The sequence below is a fragment of the Trichechus manatus genome, unplaced genomic scaffold (genome assembly GCF_000243295.1).
Source record: "Trichechus manatus latirostris isolate Lorelei unplaced genomic scaffold, TriManLat1.0 scaffold00008, whole genome shotgun sequence".
Classification (NCBI taxonomy): Eukaryota; Metazoa; Chordata; class Mammalia; order Sirenia; family Trichechidae; genus Trichechus; species Trichechus manatus.
In genome coordinates, this window is record NW_004443944.1 from 29,595,849 (window position 1) to 29,617,213 (window position 21,365).

The window sequence follows — 21,365 nt, forward strand, 5'->3', positions numbered from 1 at the left end:
CAACAGATCCCCAGGAGCCAACATGGTGCTATAGACAGAAGCACCACACCTCCACAGCAAAGACCCAAAAAACTAAGTAAAACAGAGACAAATGTCAATCCTGGAACCCTAAGCATCAAATGAGGATAAAAAACTCAAACAAGCACCGAATAGAATAAGAAACTGATAGAGAACAGAGCGAGAAGAGTTAGGAGGGGAGGTCCCCTATCAGCTAACGCAGCACAGATCCACCATCTTGAAGTCCTGTCAGAGATCGGTGGACAGGGAGTAAGGGAAAGCAGATTCACGGAGCTCCCAGTAGGAGACAGAGCACCTGGTAAACAGCAAGACACACTTTCCCACCCCCCACCCTGCCTTCCCCTGCTTGACCTTCGTCACTTCCTGATCCACGGCTTCCTGGCAGGTTGATTCTTGGCTTACCGGAGAGCAGATTTGCAGCCTCCTGGTGGGCCAATTCCTGGCTTCCTGGCAGGCAGATTCCCAGCAGGCCAACTGACTACCTCTCATTGGGCTGATTCCTGGCTTGCTGATTCGCTGCTTCCCGGTGGGCCAATCTGCAGCTTCCTAGTGGGCCACAACCATGGCAGAGGCAGCACTGATTGTGTTCCACACAGATTCACCCCGCCCACACCGGCCAGCTTTCTTTGTTGCTGGCGTTGCTTTTTTTGATCTCTTTGGTTTCTTCCCTGCCTCTCACCTCCTCCCCCTCCTTTCTCTGGAACACCTGACTCCATGTGCCACCTTTGTTTCTTCCTGACAGGCTGTGAAGCACCACTCAGCTGGGGAACTGCTTCGCCAACCCGCAAAGCCACACTGGTAGGATCCCTGGGGGCTTTCTGTTTGTTTGTTTGCTTTCTCTTTCTTTTTTCCTTTTTATTTTTCTTCATTTCTCGGTTTCTCGTCTCTTTCTACTTACCTTCTTTTCCTGTCTCCTAAATATCCAGTGCTGTTTATTACCTCCACCCCTTCTAGCCAGGCTGTACTGCTCAGCTTGGGAACCACTTCCCAGGTAAGCACAGCCACACTGGTGGGATCCCTGGGAGCATTTTTTATTTTTATATTTATTTTATTTTATTTTTCTTCATTTCTCAGTTTCTTGTTGCTCCACTCTAATGGCAAGATCCCTCAGAACTTTTTCTTTATGTTTGCTCCTATTTTTCTCTCCTCTCTCTCTTCTTTTCCATACCCAATCTAGCTCCACACATCACAACCTCTCCTTTACCCCCCCCCCTCCTGCCTATCTGCACTGTGTGCTGAACAGTGCACTCCCGAGCAGCACAAGCATCATCTACTGGAACCTGCCCTGCACTGACCACCAGCCCTCCTTGTCGGCCCAAGTACATGCTACAAACAACCCATTCCAGCCACATCCCTTCATCCGGACCTGCCCTGCTGCACCACAGCTGAGCAACTGGTCCTGCCCATTGGACAATGAGGTGAAAAATATCGTGTCCACAGATGAGAAAACAACAAAGAACGCACAGCCCGCATGCTCAGACATAACCAAATAAAACAAAACAGTGGATGAAACAAATAAATCTACAATCAACAAATGAAGAAAATAACTGCTGAACGTCGCGAAGAGAACAGACAATATCAAAACATATTTAAAAAAATAGGACTGGATGGTTCCAGTGAGTGTTAAAAATAAAACACCAGATGACTTTCTACTAGAAGAAAAGGCACTAGAACTACCTGACAGGGAAGGCAAATCTCTAATATTCAGAGCTATTCAACAGTTGAAGCAAAAACCAGCCAAAAATGAGGAAAAAATAGACAAATTTATGGAAAAGTCAGACAAATATATGGAAAATACAGACCAAAAAAATGGAAGAATTCAATAAAATAATACAGGAACAAAATGCTACAATAAATTCACAACTAGAAATCACATAAAAACAACAATTAGAAATACAAAAGATAAACAACATTTCAGAAATGGACAGTGTCACAGAAAGGCTGAGAAACAGGTTTGAAACAATGAAAGACAGGATCAGTGAAACTGAATACAAACACTTGGATACAACTTTGTTTGACAAAAAATCAGAAAAAAAAACAAGGAAAAATGAAAAAACCTTGAGAATTATGTGGGTTACAATCAAAAGCAAAAATCTACAACTGATCAGAGTTCCAGAACAGCAGGAGAAAACAGAAAACACAGAGAGGATCACTGAAGAATTGCTGACAGAAAACTTCCCCAATATCATGAAAGATGAAAAGCTGACTATCCAAGAAGCTCAAAGAACCCATATAGGATAGACCCTAAAAGAAAATCACCAAGGCATATCATAATCACACTCGCTAAAACCAAAGACAAAGAAAGAATCCTGAGAGCAGCTCGAGAAAAATGAAAAGTCACATACAGAGGGGAAACAATAAGACTAACCTCTCATTACTCGGAAGAAACCATGCAGGCAAAAAGGCAATGGGATGACATATATAAAACCTCGAAAGAAAAAAATTGCCAACCAAGAATAATATATCCTGTAAAATTCTCGTTCAAATATGATGGTGAAATTAGGGCATTTCCAGATAAACAGAAATTAAGGGAATATGTAAAAACCAAACCAAACCAAACATACAAGAATTATTAAAGGGAGTCCGCTGGTTTGAGAACAAACAACATCAGACGACAGCCTGAATCTAGCACCCAAGATAGCACCAGCCAGATACCAACCTAGGAAATGAACTCTCAAGGACTACTCAAAATCAACAGATTTACAACAGGGAATCAGAGAGGTTAATCTGCAAAGGACAACAACGTCAGAACAATAAAAGAGGGAATAAACAGTGTATGTATAGCACTTTCTAATGGAGAGGAAGGCAAGGCAATACCAAGTAATAATAGACTGGTTCAAACTTAGGAAGATACGGGTAAATTTCAAGAAAACCACAAAGAAAGTTAACAACCCTACTCATAAAAATAAAGAAGAAAAACAAAGTGTCAGTAAAAATAAAATCTTCCAAAAAAATCTACTAACAAAAGGAATTCTGCACAGAAGAGTAAGAAGAACAAAGAAATTGTCAGCACCAATAAGAAAAGCACTACAAGATGACAACAATAAATTCACACCTATCACTAATTACACTGAACATAAATGGCCTAAATGCACCCATAAAGAGACAGAGAGTGGGAGAATGGCTTAAAAAACAGGATCCATCAATATGCTGTCTACAAGACACACACCTTAGAAATAAAGATATAAATTTATTAAAAATCAAAAGATGTATCAAGCAAATAACCACCAAAAACGAGCAGGAGTGGCAAAATTAATCTCAGATAAAACAGACTTTAAAACAAAATCCACCATAAAAGACAAAGAAGGGCACTATATCATGACTAAAGGGACAATCCAGCAAGAAGATATAACCATAATAAATATCTATGCATCCAATGACAGGGCTCCAAAATATATAAAACAAACTTTAACAGCACTGAAAAGACAAATTGACAGTTCCAGTATAACAGTAGGAGACTTCAACACACCAATCTTGGTAAAAGATCTAGAAACGCAACAAAGATACAGAAGATCTAAAGGCCACAATCAGCCAACCTGAACTCACAGACATATAGAACACTCCACCCAACAGCTGAAAAGTACACATTCTTTTCCAACCCACACGGAAGGTTCCCCAGAATAAACCACATATTAGGCCACAAAGCAACCCTCAACAAAATCCAAAACACTGAGATAATACAAAGTATCTTCTCGGATCCCAACGCCACCAAGGTAGAAATTAACAACAGGAAGAGCATGGAAAAAAAATCAATTACATGGAAACGAAGTAACACCCTGCTTAAAAACCACTGGGTAATAGTAGAAATCAAAGATGGGATCAAAATATTCCTAGAATCAAATGAGAATGAAAACACATACCAAAACCTTTGGGATACAGCAAAGGCAGTGCTCAGAGGTCAATTTATAGCAATAGATGCACACATCAAAAAAGAAGGGACAAAATCAAAACATTAGCTACACAACTCAAACAAATAGAAAGAGAACAGTAAAACCTACAGCCACCAGAAGAAAGGAAATAATAAAGATCAAAGCAAAAATAAATGAAACAGAAAATAGAAAAACAAATGAAAGAATCAACAAAATCGACAAACCACTAGCCAAACTGACAAAAGAAAAACAGGAGAGGATGCAAATAAGCCAAATAAGAAATGAAATGGGGGACATTACAATAGATTCAACTGAAATAAAAAGGATCATAACAGAGTATTATGAAAAACTATACTCCCACAAATTTGAAAACCTAGAGGAAATGGATAAATTTCTAGAAACACACTACCTACCCAAATTAAAACAAACTGAAGTTGAAAACCTGAACAGACCCATAACAAGAGAAGAGACTGAAAAGGTAATAAAAAAGCTCCCAAGAAAAAAAAGCCCTGGCCCAGATGGCTTCACTGGAGAATTCTATCAAACATTCAGAGAAGCACTTACACCAGTACTACTCAAATTATTTCAGAACACAAAAAAGGAAGGGATACTTCCAAATTCATTGTATGAAGCCAGCATAACCCTGATACCAAAACCAGGCAAAGATGCCACAAAAAAAGAAAATTACAGACCAATACCTCTCATGAATATAGATGTAAAAAATCTCAACAAAATTCTAGCCAACAGAATTCAGCATCATATTAAACAAATAATACACGATGACCAAGTGGGATTCATACCAGGTATGCAAGGATGGTTCAACATATGAAAATCAATCAACATAATTTATCACATAAACAAAAGAATCACATGATCGTCTCAATTGACACAGAAAAGGCATCTGACAAAAGTCGAACACCTATTCCTGACAAAAATTCTCAATAAAATACTTACAGAAGGGAAATTCCTCAACATAATAAAGGGCATCTATACAAAATCAACTGCTAACATCATTCTAAATGGAGAGAAGCTGAAAACATTCTCCTCGAGAACAGGAACAAGACAAGGATGTCCTTTATCATTACTCCTATTTAACACTGTGCTGGAAGTCCTAGCTAGAGCAGTAAGGCAAGAAAAAAGAAATAAAGTGCATCCAAATTGGTAATGAAGAAGCAAACTGTCCCTATTTGCAGACTATGTGACAGTACATATAGAAAACCCAAATGACCCCATGAGAAAACTACTGGAACTAATAGATTCAGCAGAGTAGCAGGATACAAGATAAACATACAAAATCAGTTGGATTCCTATACACCAACAGAGAATGACAAAAAGAAAATCAGGAAAACAACACCATTTATAACAGCCCCTGAACAAATAAAATACTTAGGAATAAATCTAACCAGGGATGTAAAAGACCTCTACAAAGGAAACTACAAGACACTACTGTCAAAAAACCAAAAGAGATCTATATAAATGGAAAAATATACCAAGCTCATGGACAGGTAGACTCAACACTGTGAAAATGACAATTCTACTCAAAGCAATCTGCATATACAATGCAATCCGATCCACATACCAACAACATTCTTTAAAGAAATAGAAAAAACAGTCACTAACTTTATATGGAAAGGGAAGAGGCCCTGGATAAGTAAACCATTACTGAAGAAGAATAAAGTAGGAGGACTCACACTACCTGACCTCAGAACCTACTACACACTACGGTAGTGAAAACAGCCCATTACTGGTACAACAACAGATACCAATGGAACAGAATCAAGAACCCAGATGTAAATTCATCCACCTATGGTTACATGATATTTGACAAAGGCCCAAAGTCCATCAAATGGGGAAATGACAGTCTTTTTAACAAATGGTGCTGGCAGAATTGGATGTCCATCTGCAAAAAAATGAAATGGGACCCATACTTCACACCATACAAAAAAACTAATTCAAAACAGATCAAAGACCTAAATATAAAGTAAAAACTATAAAGATGATAGAAGAAAAAATAGGATCGATGCTAGAGACCCTAATACATGGCATTAACAGGATACACACCATAACTAACAACATACAAACTCCAGAAGATAAGCTACATAACTGGGATCTTCTAAAAATTAAACACTTATGCTCATCAAAAGGCTTCACTAAAAGAGTAAAAAGAGAACCAACAAACCAGGAAAAAAATTTTGGCTATGACAAATCCGACAAAGGTCTAATCTCTAAAATCTACAGGAAAATCCAACACCTCTACAACAAGAAGACAAATAATCCAATTAAACAATGGGCAAAGGAAATGAACAGACACATCACCAAAGAAGACATTCAAGCAGACAATAGACACATGAGAAAATGCTCGCAATCACTAGCCATTAGATAAACGCAAATCAAAACCACAATGAGATACCATCTTACCCCAGCATTACTGGCACAAATCAAAAAACATAGAAAATAATAAATGTTGGACAGGCTGCGGGGAGATTGGAACTCTTATGCACTGCTGGTGGGAATGCAAAATGGTACAACCATTTTGGAAAACAATATGGCGCTTCCTTAGAAAACTAGAAATAGAAATACCATATGATCCAGAAATCCCACTCCTAGGAACATATCCTAGAGAAATAAGAGCTGTCACACGAATATACATACACAAACCCATGTTCACGGCAGCATTGTTCACAATAGCAAAAAGATGGAAACAACGCAGATGCCCATCAAGAGACTGATGGCTAAACAAACTATGGTACATGCACACAATGAAATACCACCAATGATAAAAAACAATGAATGTGCAAAGCATCTCACAACATGGATGAATCTGGAGGGCATTATGCTCAGTGAAATAAATCAATCACAAAAGGACAAATACTGTATGAGACCACTACTATAAAAACTCATGAAAAGGTTTACACAAAAAGAAACAATCTTTGATGGTTACGAGGGAGGGGAGAGGTGTGAAGGAAAAACACTAAATACACAATAGATAAGTGGTAACTTTGGTGAAGGGTAAGACAGTACACAATACTGGGGAAGCCCACACAACTTGTTCAGGGTAAGGTCATGGAAGCTCCATGGACAAATCCAAACTCCCTGAGGGACTGAATTACTGGGCTGAGAGCTGCGGGGACTATGATCTCAGGAAACATCTAGCTCAACTGGCATAATACAGTTTATAAAGAAAATGTTCTACATCCTACTTTGGTGAGTACTGTCTGGGATCTTAAAAGCTTGTGAGTGGCTATCTAAGATACTCCACTGGTCTGACCCCTTCAGAAGCAAGGGAAAATGAAGAAAACTAAAGACACAAGGGAAAGATTAGTCCAAAGGACTAACAGAACACAACTATCATGGCCTCCACCAGACTGAGTCCAGTAAACTAAATGGTTCCCAGCTACCACCACTGACTACTCTGATAGGGATCACAATAGAGGGTCCAGACAGAGTTGGAGAAAAATGTAGAACAAAATTCTAACTCAAAAAAAGACCAGACTTACTAGCCTGACAGAGACTGGAAAAACCCTGAGAGTATGGCCCCCAGACACCCTTTTAGCTGAATAATGAAGTCACTCCAGAGGTGTACCTTTTAGCCAAAGATTAGATAGACTCATAAGACAAAACAAGACTAAAGGGGCACGCCAGCCCAGGGGCAAGGATTAGGAGGCAGGAGGGGACAAGAAAGCTGGTAACGGGGAACCCAAGGTCGAGAAGGGAGAGTACTGACATGTCATGGGGCTGTTAATCAACACCATAAAACAATATATGTACTAACTGCTTAATGAGAAGCTAGTTCTGTAAACCTTCATCTAAAGTAAAATTTTAAAAAAGGAAGATAAAAAAAATTACATCAACAAATTCATGGAACAAATACTTGAATGCCTACTACGTGTAGATACTGCTCTAAACTCTGTGCACAGAACAGGTTACAGTAGAGACCCTAGCTCCCAAGATTATATTCTAGTTAAGGGGAAAGTCCTTGTGAAGAAAAACAAGCTGGTGTGACAAAATAGGACTTGGTGATAAGGGAAGGCCTCTGAGGAAGTGACTTTTAAGTGACCATCTAAATGAAAAGAAGGGACATCCATGTGAAAACTGGGGATGGGGAGGAGGGGCATTCCACACAGAGGTGAAGGAACTTGGAATATATGAGGTAGAGTACAGCAAGTACAGAGAAAAATAGTAAATGAAGTCAGATCACATTTAGCTTTTTAAGCCAAGATAAAGAATCTGAATTTTATTTTAAGTGTGATGGAAAGCTACTGGAGGAAGAGAGTTACAAACTAAGAATTTTTTTTCTTTTTTTCTTTTTTTTTTTTTTACTATCTCACACGTTCTTGTTAGTTGTTGTCGAGTTGGCTCCAACTCATGTTGATCCCACGTACAATACAGCAAAATGTTGCCTAGTCCTTCATGTTTGTTAGTATGCTTGAGTCCACTGTTGAAGCCACTGTATATTTTGAATGCCTTCCAAACTAGGCAGTTCATCTTCCAGCACTATACTGGACAATATTCTGCTGTGATCCATAGGGTTTTCATTGAGTCAGTCACTTTTGCCCTAAAGCAGCCTTGTCAATACCCCTTGGAGGGTGCAACAAGTAGAGTAGAATCCAGCAGAGTACCCCATGGTTCCCACAGGTGGCAACTCATTGCTCCTCCAAAAATACTCTACCACTTGGGTATCTACTTCAGCAGTAAAGTTCAGAGAATTCCAGTACCTGTATCAAGGTTAAGGGCCCTTAGATTGACTAGACAGTTTGTCATCCAGCTACCCACGAAGCTTGATGGTCCAAAGTACAGACAGTCTGGGAGCCTGGGCATTCTAGCAGACACAGTTCAGGTGATGGCCTTCAATCTCTGACTTCACATATATCAACCTTCTCTCTTATTGCAGTTTATGTACCTTTTTGGTGGCATTCAAACCAGCTGCAAGGCAAAATGTTCTAACAATACCGGCAGTCCTCGGGTTGCGAACTAGATTCGTTCCTATCTGTGTCTTTAAGTTGAATTTGTAGCTAAGTCGGAAAAGGTGCATACTGTTCTTACTTAGCCTTACTTTACTGCAAGAAAAAGCTTGAAACTTTTTCAATGATTTAAAAGCTGCCCTTGCAAATCAACGTGATTGTGATGAACATGTTGCAGTATGGGTTGGTTCAATTGTTTCAAAGTGAGGGCAAATTTATGTAATATTAAAGGGCAAGCATGAGTCGTCCATAAATCATACTTTTGTAACCTGGCGACTGTCTGTACATGCATATTCTAGAAATCAGAACTTCACCATAATTTTGGAATACTTGGTATGAAAAAGCTGAATAGGATTTGAAATCAATATGCATTATCCAATGGAAAAAAAAAATCTGTCAAAGGCAGAAAAAGAGTTGCAAGAGATAAAGTTAGAGAAATAGGCAATAAGTCACTGAAAGGTTTTAAGCAAAAGGGTGATATTCAACAAATTTACTGGGTGTCTATTACATATATCAGGTACTGTTTGGGGCACTACAGATACAGCTATGGTCAAATCTGCACTTAAAGATCATTCTACTGCTATGGGAAGAATAAAATGAAAGGGGAACAAAAGTAGGGGTTAACAGGCTATTAAAGTCATCCAGTCAAGAGACGACAGTGGTTTGGATGTGGATGCTGAAGATGGATATGGAGAGAAATCAGTATTTTAGGAGAACCAACAGGATCAGATGGTATGAAGTTGAGGGAAAGAAGCAGCAAGAATAACTGCCAGGTTACTGCAATAAATAACTGGATGGAAGACAGTGTCATTTAATAAGATGGAAAAAATTTGAGAAAGAACAAGTTTGAGGAGGGTAGCATAGGCACAAAAATCAAAAGTTCTAACTGAACGTATAAAATTTGAGATGCTTGTGAGGCATCTAACTGGAAACACAAAGTAGGAAGTCTTTTTCAGAATAGAAAATATTCAAGTGGGAACCAGGCCTATCTCTGATAAAATGAAAATCTCAGTGAAATTTTAAAATATGCTCAATGGTCACACTGCAAAGCCTGGACAGGAGAAATTATTTAAAGTGTTCAAATCTCAAAGTTTAGACTGCATAAAACCTTTGTTACAGTTCTAATATTATGCATATTATAAAATAAAACAATGTACTATTTCCTGAAATTTAAATTCCTGTAGTAAATTAAAAGGAATAAAAGAATTGTAATTATAAACTGGAAGAAAAGAAACCAGAAAAATCTCAGTATCATATGTCACCTGGGCGGGCTACTGCAGGAAACCTGTAATAGTTGTGTTTTTTCTCTTCTCCAATCCAACACTCACAGCTCCAAGAATTACCTTCCTAAAGCAGATGTGATCATGTCATTCCTTCAATGATTCTCTATCGTCTACAATACAAAGTTTAAACTCTTATGGGGCATCTTACATCATTTCCTATGTAACCATAACTTTTCAGTCTCCTCCTACGTCCCATCTCACCCAGCTCCCTGGTATTCCAACCACCTTTAGGTGTTTGCTGTCCCTCACAGGTGCTATCCACTTTTATGTTTCTACACATGCTGCTCCCTCCACTTAAAATGTTCCTGCTTTCTTTTCAACTCAGTAAAATATTATATTTCTGACTTGAAAGAAAAATGCCTCATCTTTATTGAATGCTTCTTTAACTCCAAGAAAGTTCAATTGCTTCTGTCTCTATGCTTGTTACAGCATTTCATTCTGTCTTGTCATTAGTTTTTACTTAACTAACCCTCTAATCTCCTTCATGGCAAGATGCAGTCAGTCCTTATAACTCCTATAGTACTTAGTGATTTAAACCTGAGAGACAGTCACTATGTTTGCTGAACCAAATGATAAGTGATGGTAGAAAACAAGTTTCCTTGCTTTACAGTCACATATATACATGTAAACTATATATGTTGTTTATTGTCTACTGCATGCACTACCATTGTATAAACTAATGTTATTCTGATCCTTCTGTTCTGAAGGTCAGTGCTTTGATCTGATTTTGGTTCTTCAGCCTACTTCTCTGATACAAAAAAAACCTGACAATTTAAATATAGAGAGTGTAAAAGTGGATCTTTAGCTTATTCAACCTATTTTGGAGACCAGGAGGTTATAGTGAACATGGTACAACAAGTAAGGGGGCTGAGACTGGGTAAATCAGCAATATGATGAGCTAGATAAGATAAGGGAGCCCTGGTGGCATAGTGGTTAACTCGGCTGCTAACCAAAAGGCAGGCAGTTCAAATCTACTAGTCACCCCCTGGAAACTATACGGGGAGGTTCTACTCTGTCCTATAGGGACACTATGAGTTAGAACCGACTCGGAGGGCACCTAACAACAACAACAGGTAAGAGATAAAACCAGTTGGGCAAGGGCTGCCTCCGTGGTCAGAAGTCACGATAGGTCACATGAGGCCTCTGTGGCAGAACTATGCCCTAAGTGGGCTGAACTGGATATAAACTTTTTACTTTAAATTATAAGTATGAAAGGCCTTCCTGATTCCTGAGCAATGAAAGCTAAATATATGTGTTCTCGCGAAAAAGAGGAAGACCCTCAACAAGACGGATTGACAACAATGGCTGTAACAATGGGCTCAAGCAAACAACGATCATGAAGATGGCGTAGGACCGGGCTGTGCTTTGTTCTGTTGTACATAGGGTCATCACTATGAGTCGGAACCGACTGGATGGCACCTAACAAACAAACAAGTCAATTTAGGGAGATGCAGTAATATTTAATTCCAATTAGTAATAACTTTCAAATCAAAATGATGCTGCTTCTTCAAATGAGTCCGGAGATTAAAGGCTAAGAATGTAACAATCCAGCAAATACAAAAGTTCTTATTTTGCCCAGATAGTATAATGCTAGCATAGAGCAAGCATAAAATAAAAGGCACAGGTGAATTCAGAATAATAGCTAAGGTTATATATAGAATATAATTATATGGAAAATGGCTAAAGATAGGGAAGAATATCAGAAAACAGACTTATGTCCGACCAAAGGTACACTGGCCAAGGGATCCAGGAAACAGAAGAGTAAGAACCAGCAGCTTCTGCTAATGAACAGGGATGTGAAGGGGAAAGGAGAAAGAGGTAAAGAAAATTATGAATGCGTTATCCAGCAGTCTATTGATAACAATATCAACACTTTCATTTCTGGTCATAAATTAAATTTTTATAATAAACATCAATGATATTTCACAAAATAGTACTGTTCTTGCCATTCATTTTGGTCCTTTTTAAAACATAAGAAAAATGGAATGATCATGTTAAGAAAGAAGACAGTGTAAAACAACCAACCAAGCTTATAAAAGATTTAAGCTTAGATAGCTGTTAAGATATGAAGTTAGGTATGAATAATCCTAGAGGGAGAAAGAAACAAAAAGAATTAGGAAAAAGAGAATAATACCACCCTATACTTAAGAGTGTTTTGGAGCTTTTCAACTCATTATATACACTGTCTCCCGACAACAGTGTGACAAGGATATTAACATACCCAGTTCACCTACAAGGAAACTTAGGTTCAAAGACATTAGTGACCGTAACACCCAAGGTAATGCAGCCATTAAACGTCAGAATCAGGACTAAAGTCTAGGTATGTTAACTCTCCAGAAGATGTGGGTCAAGTCTATACAGGTTTTTCTATTAAAACTAGGAGGAACTGGATGACCTCTCCAAGGGCAACTGTAAAAGCTAAATTTAACGGCATACTATAAGCCATTAGTTAGTAAAAATATTTGTGAGTAATAATTTATGATTTCCTGCTAAAAATTTTTGCATCTATTTGATAAATTACACTGGAAAATTATACTGCCTGACACTGGGATGGATACAGGTACTTTCAGAAACTCAAGAAAAATGATAACATATTTTAATGCCAACAGGAGTTCTCAAAGGGGCTACTTCAATAAATTACCTTAATCTGTGTGAAAGATCAACACAGAAAATAATCTCTCTTACTCAACTCAAATTTGAGCAAGCTAAATGCTATTTGTTATTTCCATAAATTAGATTCCTATCATAGAGAGTAAATATTACTGGTGTACTGGTAATAGTTCTAAAAAAGAGAAGTAAGGCTGCCTTTCCTGTGATACTCTTACAAAGAATTTAGTGAAATTAAAATTTACTGCCAAGTTCTCTAAACAATAGCACTATGAATTATTTTTTTAAACTCCTATTTTGTTACAATTGAAAATAAAATTTCCACCTACCCTCACTTAATCTGGTAAGGGAGACCATTTAGCAAATACATACTGTAAACAAATAATTAACATAAGTATACATATATATGTATACAGACAGACAGAGAGAGAAGAAAATAATCTTGAGCAGAGCCACAAGAGTAGGATTTTCTATTTAACTTCCGACCCTAAATTCTTCTTCTATTTAATCTTTCACATCAACTTTCTAAAATACAATCTGACCACTATCTGATTCCACCCTATCTTCCTCAGCAGTATTTTTTTTTCCATTTTTTTCTTTTTTTCGGACACACCTGAAGGAGATGACCCACTCTCATTAATTTCCATGGTTCCCCCAACTGCAGCAGTGGGTTTTTGGGAAACTAAGGAAAATCCTGTTCATTTCACTCCTTCATGCATCTTGCTTAGGTTCTTTCCTGAAAGGATCCTTTTCTACTCTCTGCCATTTAAATAGTAGCAATCCTTTAAGAACCACCTTCTTTCCCAGCAAGTCCAATCAAATATTGGTATCTCTTTCCTGTCCACAGTGACTATGTCTTCTTGTCATTACTATGCACCTTGGTAATTATTTTTAAACCTGTATATTTCTGCCTTCCTTGATTTCTAAAAAGGTGTTGAGGCACTTACAATAAAAATAAAATACTATAACTGATTCATTACACAAAAGAAAAAATTCAATGTCATTAAGGTGATTTGTGCAAAAAACTGTTTTGAGGTTTCTAGCATCAAAAGTAAAGAAGTAAACAACAACTTATGAAGGACACTTCATTCTGTTCAACTTGGGACTTAACGGTATACTACCCTATGCTCTCCATTTGTTTCATATCTAATGATATATTTGCTGAAATGTAACTTTTTACCCTTAATTTATATATATGTTTTCATTAAATTGCTTTTGCCCTATACTTGTGCATTCTTAGAATTTTTAGACTCGACTATAAACTCTGAAGTAGCTAGGGATTATGTCTTCTTAATGTACACTCAGATATTCGTTAAATTTTATTTTTTACTGTAATAATGATGGCAAATAAATAAGATAGCTATTTATGAAAAAAAAATCTAAAGGAATGTAAAACCAGATTATTAACAGTTCATCTCTGATGAATAGGATGATAGATAGTATTATTTTATTGATTTTTTAAAAATAAAAAGCATGTGTAGTACTTAGATCATCTAAAAACTAAAAGAATGTTTTAAAAAGATTGTTTCAATCACATGCGTTAAACATTCAGCTTAAAAAAATAAACACATAAATAAATAAATCCCTAAGGAGCATGGCCCAAATGAAATCAGTTACTCAGTCTAGCTTGAATGGAAAAATGAGGTTGTGGTGGAGAAAAATTAAGACTCTGGCTTTACCAAAGAAATACTAACATCTTTCACTGAGAACCAGACATTGCTTACAAAAGAAAAAAGAAAAAAAAAAAAAAGTTAAAGTCAATAGGAGCTCCCAAAGGAGCTACCTCAATAAGTTACCAAAAGTAAATTCTAGAATGCTATCACCTTAAAAAAGTGTCACAGGTAGTCCCTGACTTACAACAGGATTCCGTTCAGATGACACTGTCGTAAGCCAGTTCTGGCATTAAGTCGAATACATTTTTTCCCCCAGTTTTCATTATTACTGCTTTTTATTATCAGTGTCTTTATAAATCTCATCTTTGTCTTTGGGGGCTGAAAATATTATATACAAACTTACAGATATATTTTAATACATACATACATAAAAAAATACAACATCATAAAAATTTACTCTAACAATGAAGAAGAGTTGGAAAACACTGGCATTTTGTCATTTGCGGCAATAACTCCACTTGTGGAAGGTTCTGGGTCATCTGGATTATCCCTGGGAATGAGGATGGCACTTCTAGTCAGAAAATTAGTGAGAGCTATCCGTATGGTCCTTTTCTTCATTTATTTCGTGGTAACATCTCAGTGCTTCCCAAATCGGCCTATTGACTTTAGCAAAGTGATCAGTGTTTGTGGCCCATGTTTTCAAACAACTGAAGCCCCTGATTTAGTTTAGAAAAAACTCCCAGCTAATCCTCTCACTATAAAATTTTTTGACAACTTCTCTCCTTCCTCATTATTTCTTTCATCATTTCTTTCCTCTTCAAGATCCATTAAGTACTGATTTGTCAATTCCCCTTCATGATCTATGAGCTGTTCCACATTGGCGATGTCAAGCTCTAAATTCAGTGTTGTTGGCATATGGATAATTTTTCCACCAATCTCTTCCATCATATTATCATGATCAAATGTTTGAAGCATGTTCACGTACCTCAGCAATTTTTTCCATATCCCCGGCATGCATTTTCCCATAACCTCCCAGGAAGTTGTACTAACGATAAAACACACAATAAATAAACCAACCCGGACAATCGTGAGTGCAGTTCCTCATAACTCAAATACATTGTAAGTCAGGGACTACCTGTACTTTTATGTAACTTAACCACTTTTAGGTTTTGAAGGGATAATAATTAAAAGATATGGTTCCTGGCTTAATAAACTCATAATCCAGTTGAGAATATAAGCCAGGTATAAAAATCAGTTGCCATAAATTCCCACTCATGATGATCCCATGTGTGCTCCACAAGGTTTTCAATGGCTGATTTTTTGAAGTAGATCACCAGGCATTTCTTCCAAGGTGCCTCTGGGTGGACCTGAATTTCCAACCTTTGGTTAGCAGCTGAACGTGTTAACTCTTTGCACCACCCAGGAACTCGAGGCCAGGTATACCAAAACAAAACAAAACCCACTGCCGTCGAGTCGATTCCGAACCACAGTGACCCTACATGACAGAGTAGAACTGCCCCATAGGGTTTCCAAGGAGCGGCTGGGGGATTCGAACTGCCGACCTTTTGGTTAGCAGCCATATCACTTAACCACTGCACCACCAGGGTTTCCGAAGCCAGGTATAGCAGAAACTAAAATACCACACGAAAAACCAAAAAACCAAACTCGCTGCTATCAAGTCAATTCCGAATCATTGTGACCGTACAGGACAGAACAGAACTGCCCCATAAGGTTTCCAAAGAGCAGCTGGTGGATTTGAACTGCCGACCTTTTGGTTAGCAGCCATAACGCTTAACCACTGTGCCAGATTAACAGTTTAACTGTTAATCCATAAATGCTACTTAAATTCCAGGAGGAAGACAGGGGTTTTGCTATTTGATAAGAGACAACGAAGTATCAAGCATGTCTGAAGAAAATCCACTGACTCACCTGGCCAATGCAAATGTTCATGTTTTATAAAGACCTAGAGAGAGATTATATGGAGCTAGACTGTAAAAGTCTTAGCCCAGACTAAAGAAATTCTATACCATAAGCAAAGAGAAGCACTGAAGGTTTTTGAGCAAAAATGCAACATACAGTAGCATATTAGGAACATTAATCTGGAAGCAATATACAGCACATTAGAGGAAGAAGCAAGTAAAGAGAGACATAGGTTAAGAAACAATAGCAGGCAAAAGATTTGAATAGACATTTGTCCAACGAAAGACAAATGGCCAGTAGACTTGTAAAAAGAAGCTCAACATCATTAGCCATCAGGGAAATGCAAATCAAAACCATAATGAGATACGAGTTCACACCCACTAGGATGGCTATAATCAAAAAGGAGCATAACAACAAATGTTACTATGTTAGGATGGCAAGAATGTTGAGAAACTGGAACTCTCAAACATTGCTAGTGGGAATGCAAAATGGTGCGGCTGCTTTGAAAAATCTGTAATTCTTCAAAATGTTAAACATGGATACCACATGACCCAACAATTTCACTACTAGGTATATACCTAAGAGAACTGAAAACATACATCCCTCACAAAAACTTGTACAGAAATGCTCATAACAGCCATAATAACAGCTTAATAATAGCGTAATAATTTATAACAGCCAAAAAATGGAAACAACCTAAAATGTCATCAACTAATAAACAGATTAATAAAATGTAGTATATTCATAATAGATTATTTAGCAATAAAAAAGAAAATACTGACACGTTACAACATGAATGAACCCTGAAAATATTATGCTAAGTTACAGAAGCCAGACACAAAAGGCCATATATTATTCTATTTATATGAAATATCCAGAATAGGTAAATCTACATATACAGAAAGTAGTCTAGTTTGTTACCTAGGACTGGGAGAAATGGGGAGTGACTGCTAATGGGTATGGGTTTCTTTTTGGGGTGATAAAAATTTTCTAAGACTGATTGTGGTGATTGTGGTACAACTCTGAATATACTAAAAACCAATGACACTTTAAATGGGTAAATTGTATGGTATGTGAATTATATCTCAATAAACCTGTTAATAAAAAACAAAACAAACAAAATACAATAGCAGCAATTGTTCAGGCACCCATATTTACCAAAAAAAAAAAAAAAAAAAAACCTGCCCTGGCTACCATTACTGAACATTTTGATCAAAGATTCTACAGAGGAATTTTGATGAAAAGGAAGAAAATGCAGAACAGAATTTCAAATTCTCATGGAATCCAGACTTTCTGGAGACATGAAGGCTGGGTGAATGTCCAAAACTATTGCCCTGAGATAAACTTTAAACCAAAAAAATCCCCTGAAGTCTTCTCAAAAACAAACAATAGTTCAACTTAACTAGTAAAGAATGTCTGCCTTGAACACTGTGCTCTTTTAAGATCTATCTATATGGGATCAAACTGACAATAGCAACTTGAAATATTAGGTAGGAACCTTAGGCAGTAAGTTTCTGTTAATGGGGAGGAACAACTCAGAAAAGGAAGATGAGAATGACTGCACAACTCGAAGAATATAATCAATGTCACTAAACTGTACATGCAGAAACGGCCAAATTGGTGTACGTTCTGCTCAACAAAAAATAATTTTTAAAAACCTGTAAAATATCCAAGAATATTCTGAAATAAAAATCTTATTTTTACATATCTAAACATTTTATTCATTTATTCATTAAACAAATATTAATTCAAGACTTGATATATAATAGACACTTAGTTATTTTTTAACTTAGAAGGGAAAAAAAAGTATAGTGGATCTTTTCTAAGACTTACCGGTGATCTGAAGTTGTGATTTCATGCTCAGGCTACCCATTGAACCAAGTTGTGATCCACTATCAGACATACCACCAACAGGATGTCAAACCTGAACATGGCAAAGGAGATACTGTAAATCTCAAAAAAAAAAAAAAAAAAAAAAATTCCATTTTAAAAAAACATACAGGGGTAACCAGGCCATTTCCATGTACTGCTGAAAACCTGGTAATAACCAATGGGCTTCATATTGCTAAATATAATTACATTGTCAATTCTCCTGTTCATCCTACTTAACCTATCAGCAAAATCTGACACAACTGATCATTCCCTCTTCTGTAGTTTACTTTCTTCCCTTGAGTTCCCAGATCACACTCTCTAGGTTTATGCCCTACCACACCAATTGTTCCTTCTCAGTCTCCTTTGAAGACTTCTTTTCTCTTCAATTTCTTAATGTTGGAATGTCCTAGGGCTCAGTTCTTGGTCCCCTCTTCTTGTCTATCATTTTATGGCTTTAAATATCACCTATATACCAACAAGTCCCAAATTTATATAACTAGCCCAGACTTCACCCCTAAAATCTAAAAAACTTCACTTGAGTATCTAAAAAACACTTCAATCTTAACATACCCAAAACTGAACTCCTGATCATACCCATAAACTTACTCTACCCTGCAATCCTTCCCATCTCAGTTGATGGCAACTCCATCCTTCCAGATGCTCAGGCTAAGAAACTTTGGAGTCATCCTTGACTTCTCTCCATCTTTTACATTTCCCCTCCAATTTGTCAGCAAATTCTATTGTCTCTATCTTCAAAACATACGTAGAATCCAACCATTTCTCATCACCACCTCTACTACCACCAATCTGATCAGAGCTGCCTCTGGCAGCCATCTTTTTCCCAGATTATGCCTCACCTAGATTACTGCAATAACCTAACAGGCCTTTCTGTTTCTACCATGTCCATCTCCACTATCTATTCTTAACACAGCAAGGATGACTCTTAAAATGTTCAAAACCCTGCAAAGGCTCCCCATTTTCTCAGAGTAAAAGTCTAAATCCCAACACAGATCTACAGTACCCTATATAATGTGTGCTCCCCTGCTCCCAACCTGCTGATCTCATTTCCTTCTACTCTCCTTCTCTCCTCAGGCACGCTATCTTCCCTTACTATTCCTCAACTACGCCAGCATGTTCTAGCCTTAGGGCTTTTGATCTACTTTTTCTCTTGGCCAATATTACAATCTGTCTCATCTACCTAGAGCACTTTTTTTTTTTCCTACAGAATATACAGCTTTCTGATACACTAATTTACTTAGCAATTATGTTTCTTGTTTTTGTCTCCCTTAACCTGCTGCCGTCAAGTCGATTCCAACTGATAGTGACCCTAGAGGACAGAGCAGAACTGCCCCATAAGGTTTCCAAGGAGTGGCTGGCAATTCGAACTGGTGACTTTTTGGTTAGCAGCCAAGCTCTTAACCACTGCGCCCCTGGGCTCTTTGTCTGCCTTGGCTAGAATATAAACTCATGTGAACAAGGTTCTTTCTTTTGTTCACTGATGAAACCCAAGAGCCTAAAACAGTGCCTAGCACATAGTGAACACTTATTTGTAATGAAATGAATAAAGAAATTGTTATTGAGTTATACTAAACGAACAACTCTAACATATCTTCTTCAGTCCCTAATCATGGAAGAGTTAATCCCCATGGGGAAACAGCATTATTTATATAAAAAAGATATCACAGCAAAGTCAGAAAACTTGGACTTGATTCCTTACTGTAACAGTTAAACCTGTAAAATCAAACCCATTGGTGTTGAGCTGATTCCAACTCATAGCAATCCTACAGGACAGAGGAGAACTGCCATATAGGGTTTCCAAGGCTGTAATCTTTACAAGTGACTGGTGGGTTCAAATCGCCGACCTTTCAGTTAGCAGCCCAGCACTTAGATAACCACCACGCCACCAGGGCTCCTTTCTCCAACACTTACCATATGACAATCTTTGAGTTATTTAATGTCTCTAGACCCTAGTTTTCTTTTTCTCAAAAAAAAGGGCGGGGATAATACCACTTCTACTTTTACAGGGTTGTTATAAAGATTAAATAATTACGTATGTGAAAAAATGCTCTGTAAATGTTTGTTATTCATCATTAATAGTGTCTATATAAAATTGAATATGTTCTTTTAAAAAAAATCTGTTTTAGGCTTTTTAAAATTGATAATATTAGAAATATTTCCTCCAAGGATGACAGCCACGGGGGAAAGCAGAATTAAATGAAAAACAGTAAAGATTAAAGTGCTAAATTTACTTAGCACTTACTATTTGTCAGGTACTATGTAAGAAATGTACAAATACAGTGACAAACAAAGTATCTTAAAACTATAAACACTGCCTTGAGTTTTTATACCAAATTTGGCTTCCATTAAAAGATATTTAAATATAAAACAATTCTGTTATCTTTTCAAGTCTGCCAAAATAAAATGGAACAGTAATTTTGCCTGAGATGAAACCTATAAAATCCACTGTTTCATTCTTTGACTTACACATGAGCTAAAATTTAGCCTCATGTACAGTGACTAACTCACCCCCTTGGCCTGGTATATAATTTTGATTCACCTTCTTTATTTATTTATATAGTACCATTTCAGACGTTTTATAATTTATAATCTACTGAAAAGATTCTTTTAGTTTAAATAGGGAAAATATAAACCATAAAGTCATTAGTAGTCACCCAAAATCTGAAGAAAATGAGATATAACATAGAAGCCTTAACAATGAATTGCACAGGATTATCTTCTGATTCAAAGTGCTTGTTATAAAAGGTCATCATTACCACGTTCTGCACAGTGATTACCTCCACCTCCTCCTCAATACCCAAAAGCCTGTTTGCTACAGAACTATGACATTAAAACAAGTAAATTTAGAGGCAAGAAGAAAAGTCCAACATATGGGTGCTGATTTTCTACATGATAAAGCACTATTCCAGTTACTGATCTATATCAAGTTATTGCTGGAAAAAGTTTTTAATAGTGTAAATTAAATTAACATTAATTATAAAGTCCCAAAGAAAATAAACTTAAAATCTCCACAGAAATAAAATAGATTTTAAAGATTCAAATTAACTTCATGCAGAAAAGGTTAATCAAAGTACAGACTGCAAACATTTAAGAATAATGATTCTCTCCAGATAATTACAGAACCACTATGGTAGAACTGTGAGGTGTTCTGCAAAAAAACACGCTGGTAATTTCCAGAATTTATGTACTTATACATATTATATT

The 21,365-nt window shown here is 37.1% G+C and overlaps 1 protein-coding gene across 4 annotated transcripts in view; it reads right to left on the bottom strand.

Moving 5' to 3' along the window:
• The window catches only part of ITCH (itchy E3 ubiquitin protein ligase), a 131,854-nt gene that overhangs the window by 84,575 nt on the left and 25,914 nt on the right, over window positions 1–21,365 (bottom strand). For 2 of the 4 annotated variants that reach the window (XM_004370423.3, XM_023725199.1), the window contains one exon: window positions 18,105–18,195. The exons of the other annotated variants lie outside the window; for them this stretch is intronic. In XM_004370423.3, coding sequence (XP_004370480.1) covers window positions 18,105–18,174 — 70 coding nt within the window. In that variant the 5' untranslated portion in view covers window positions 18,175–18,195. The remainder of the gene's footprint in view (window positions 1–18,104; window positions 18,196–21,365) is intronic. 4 annotated transcript variants of the gene reach the window in all.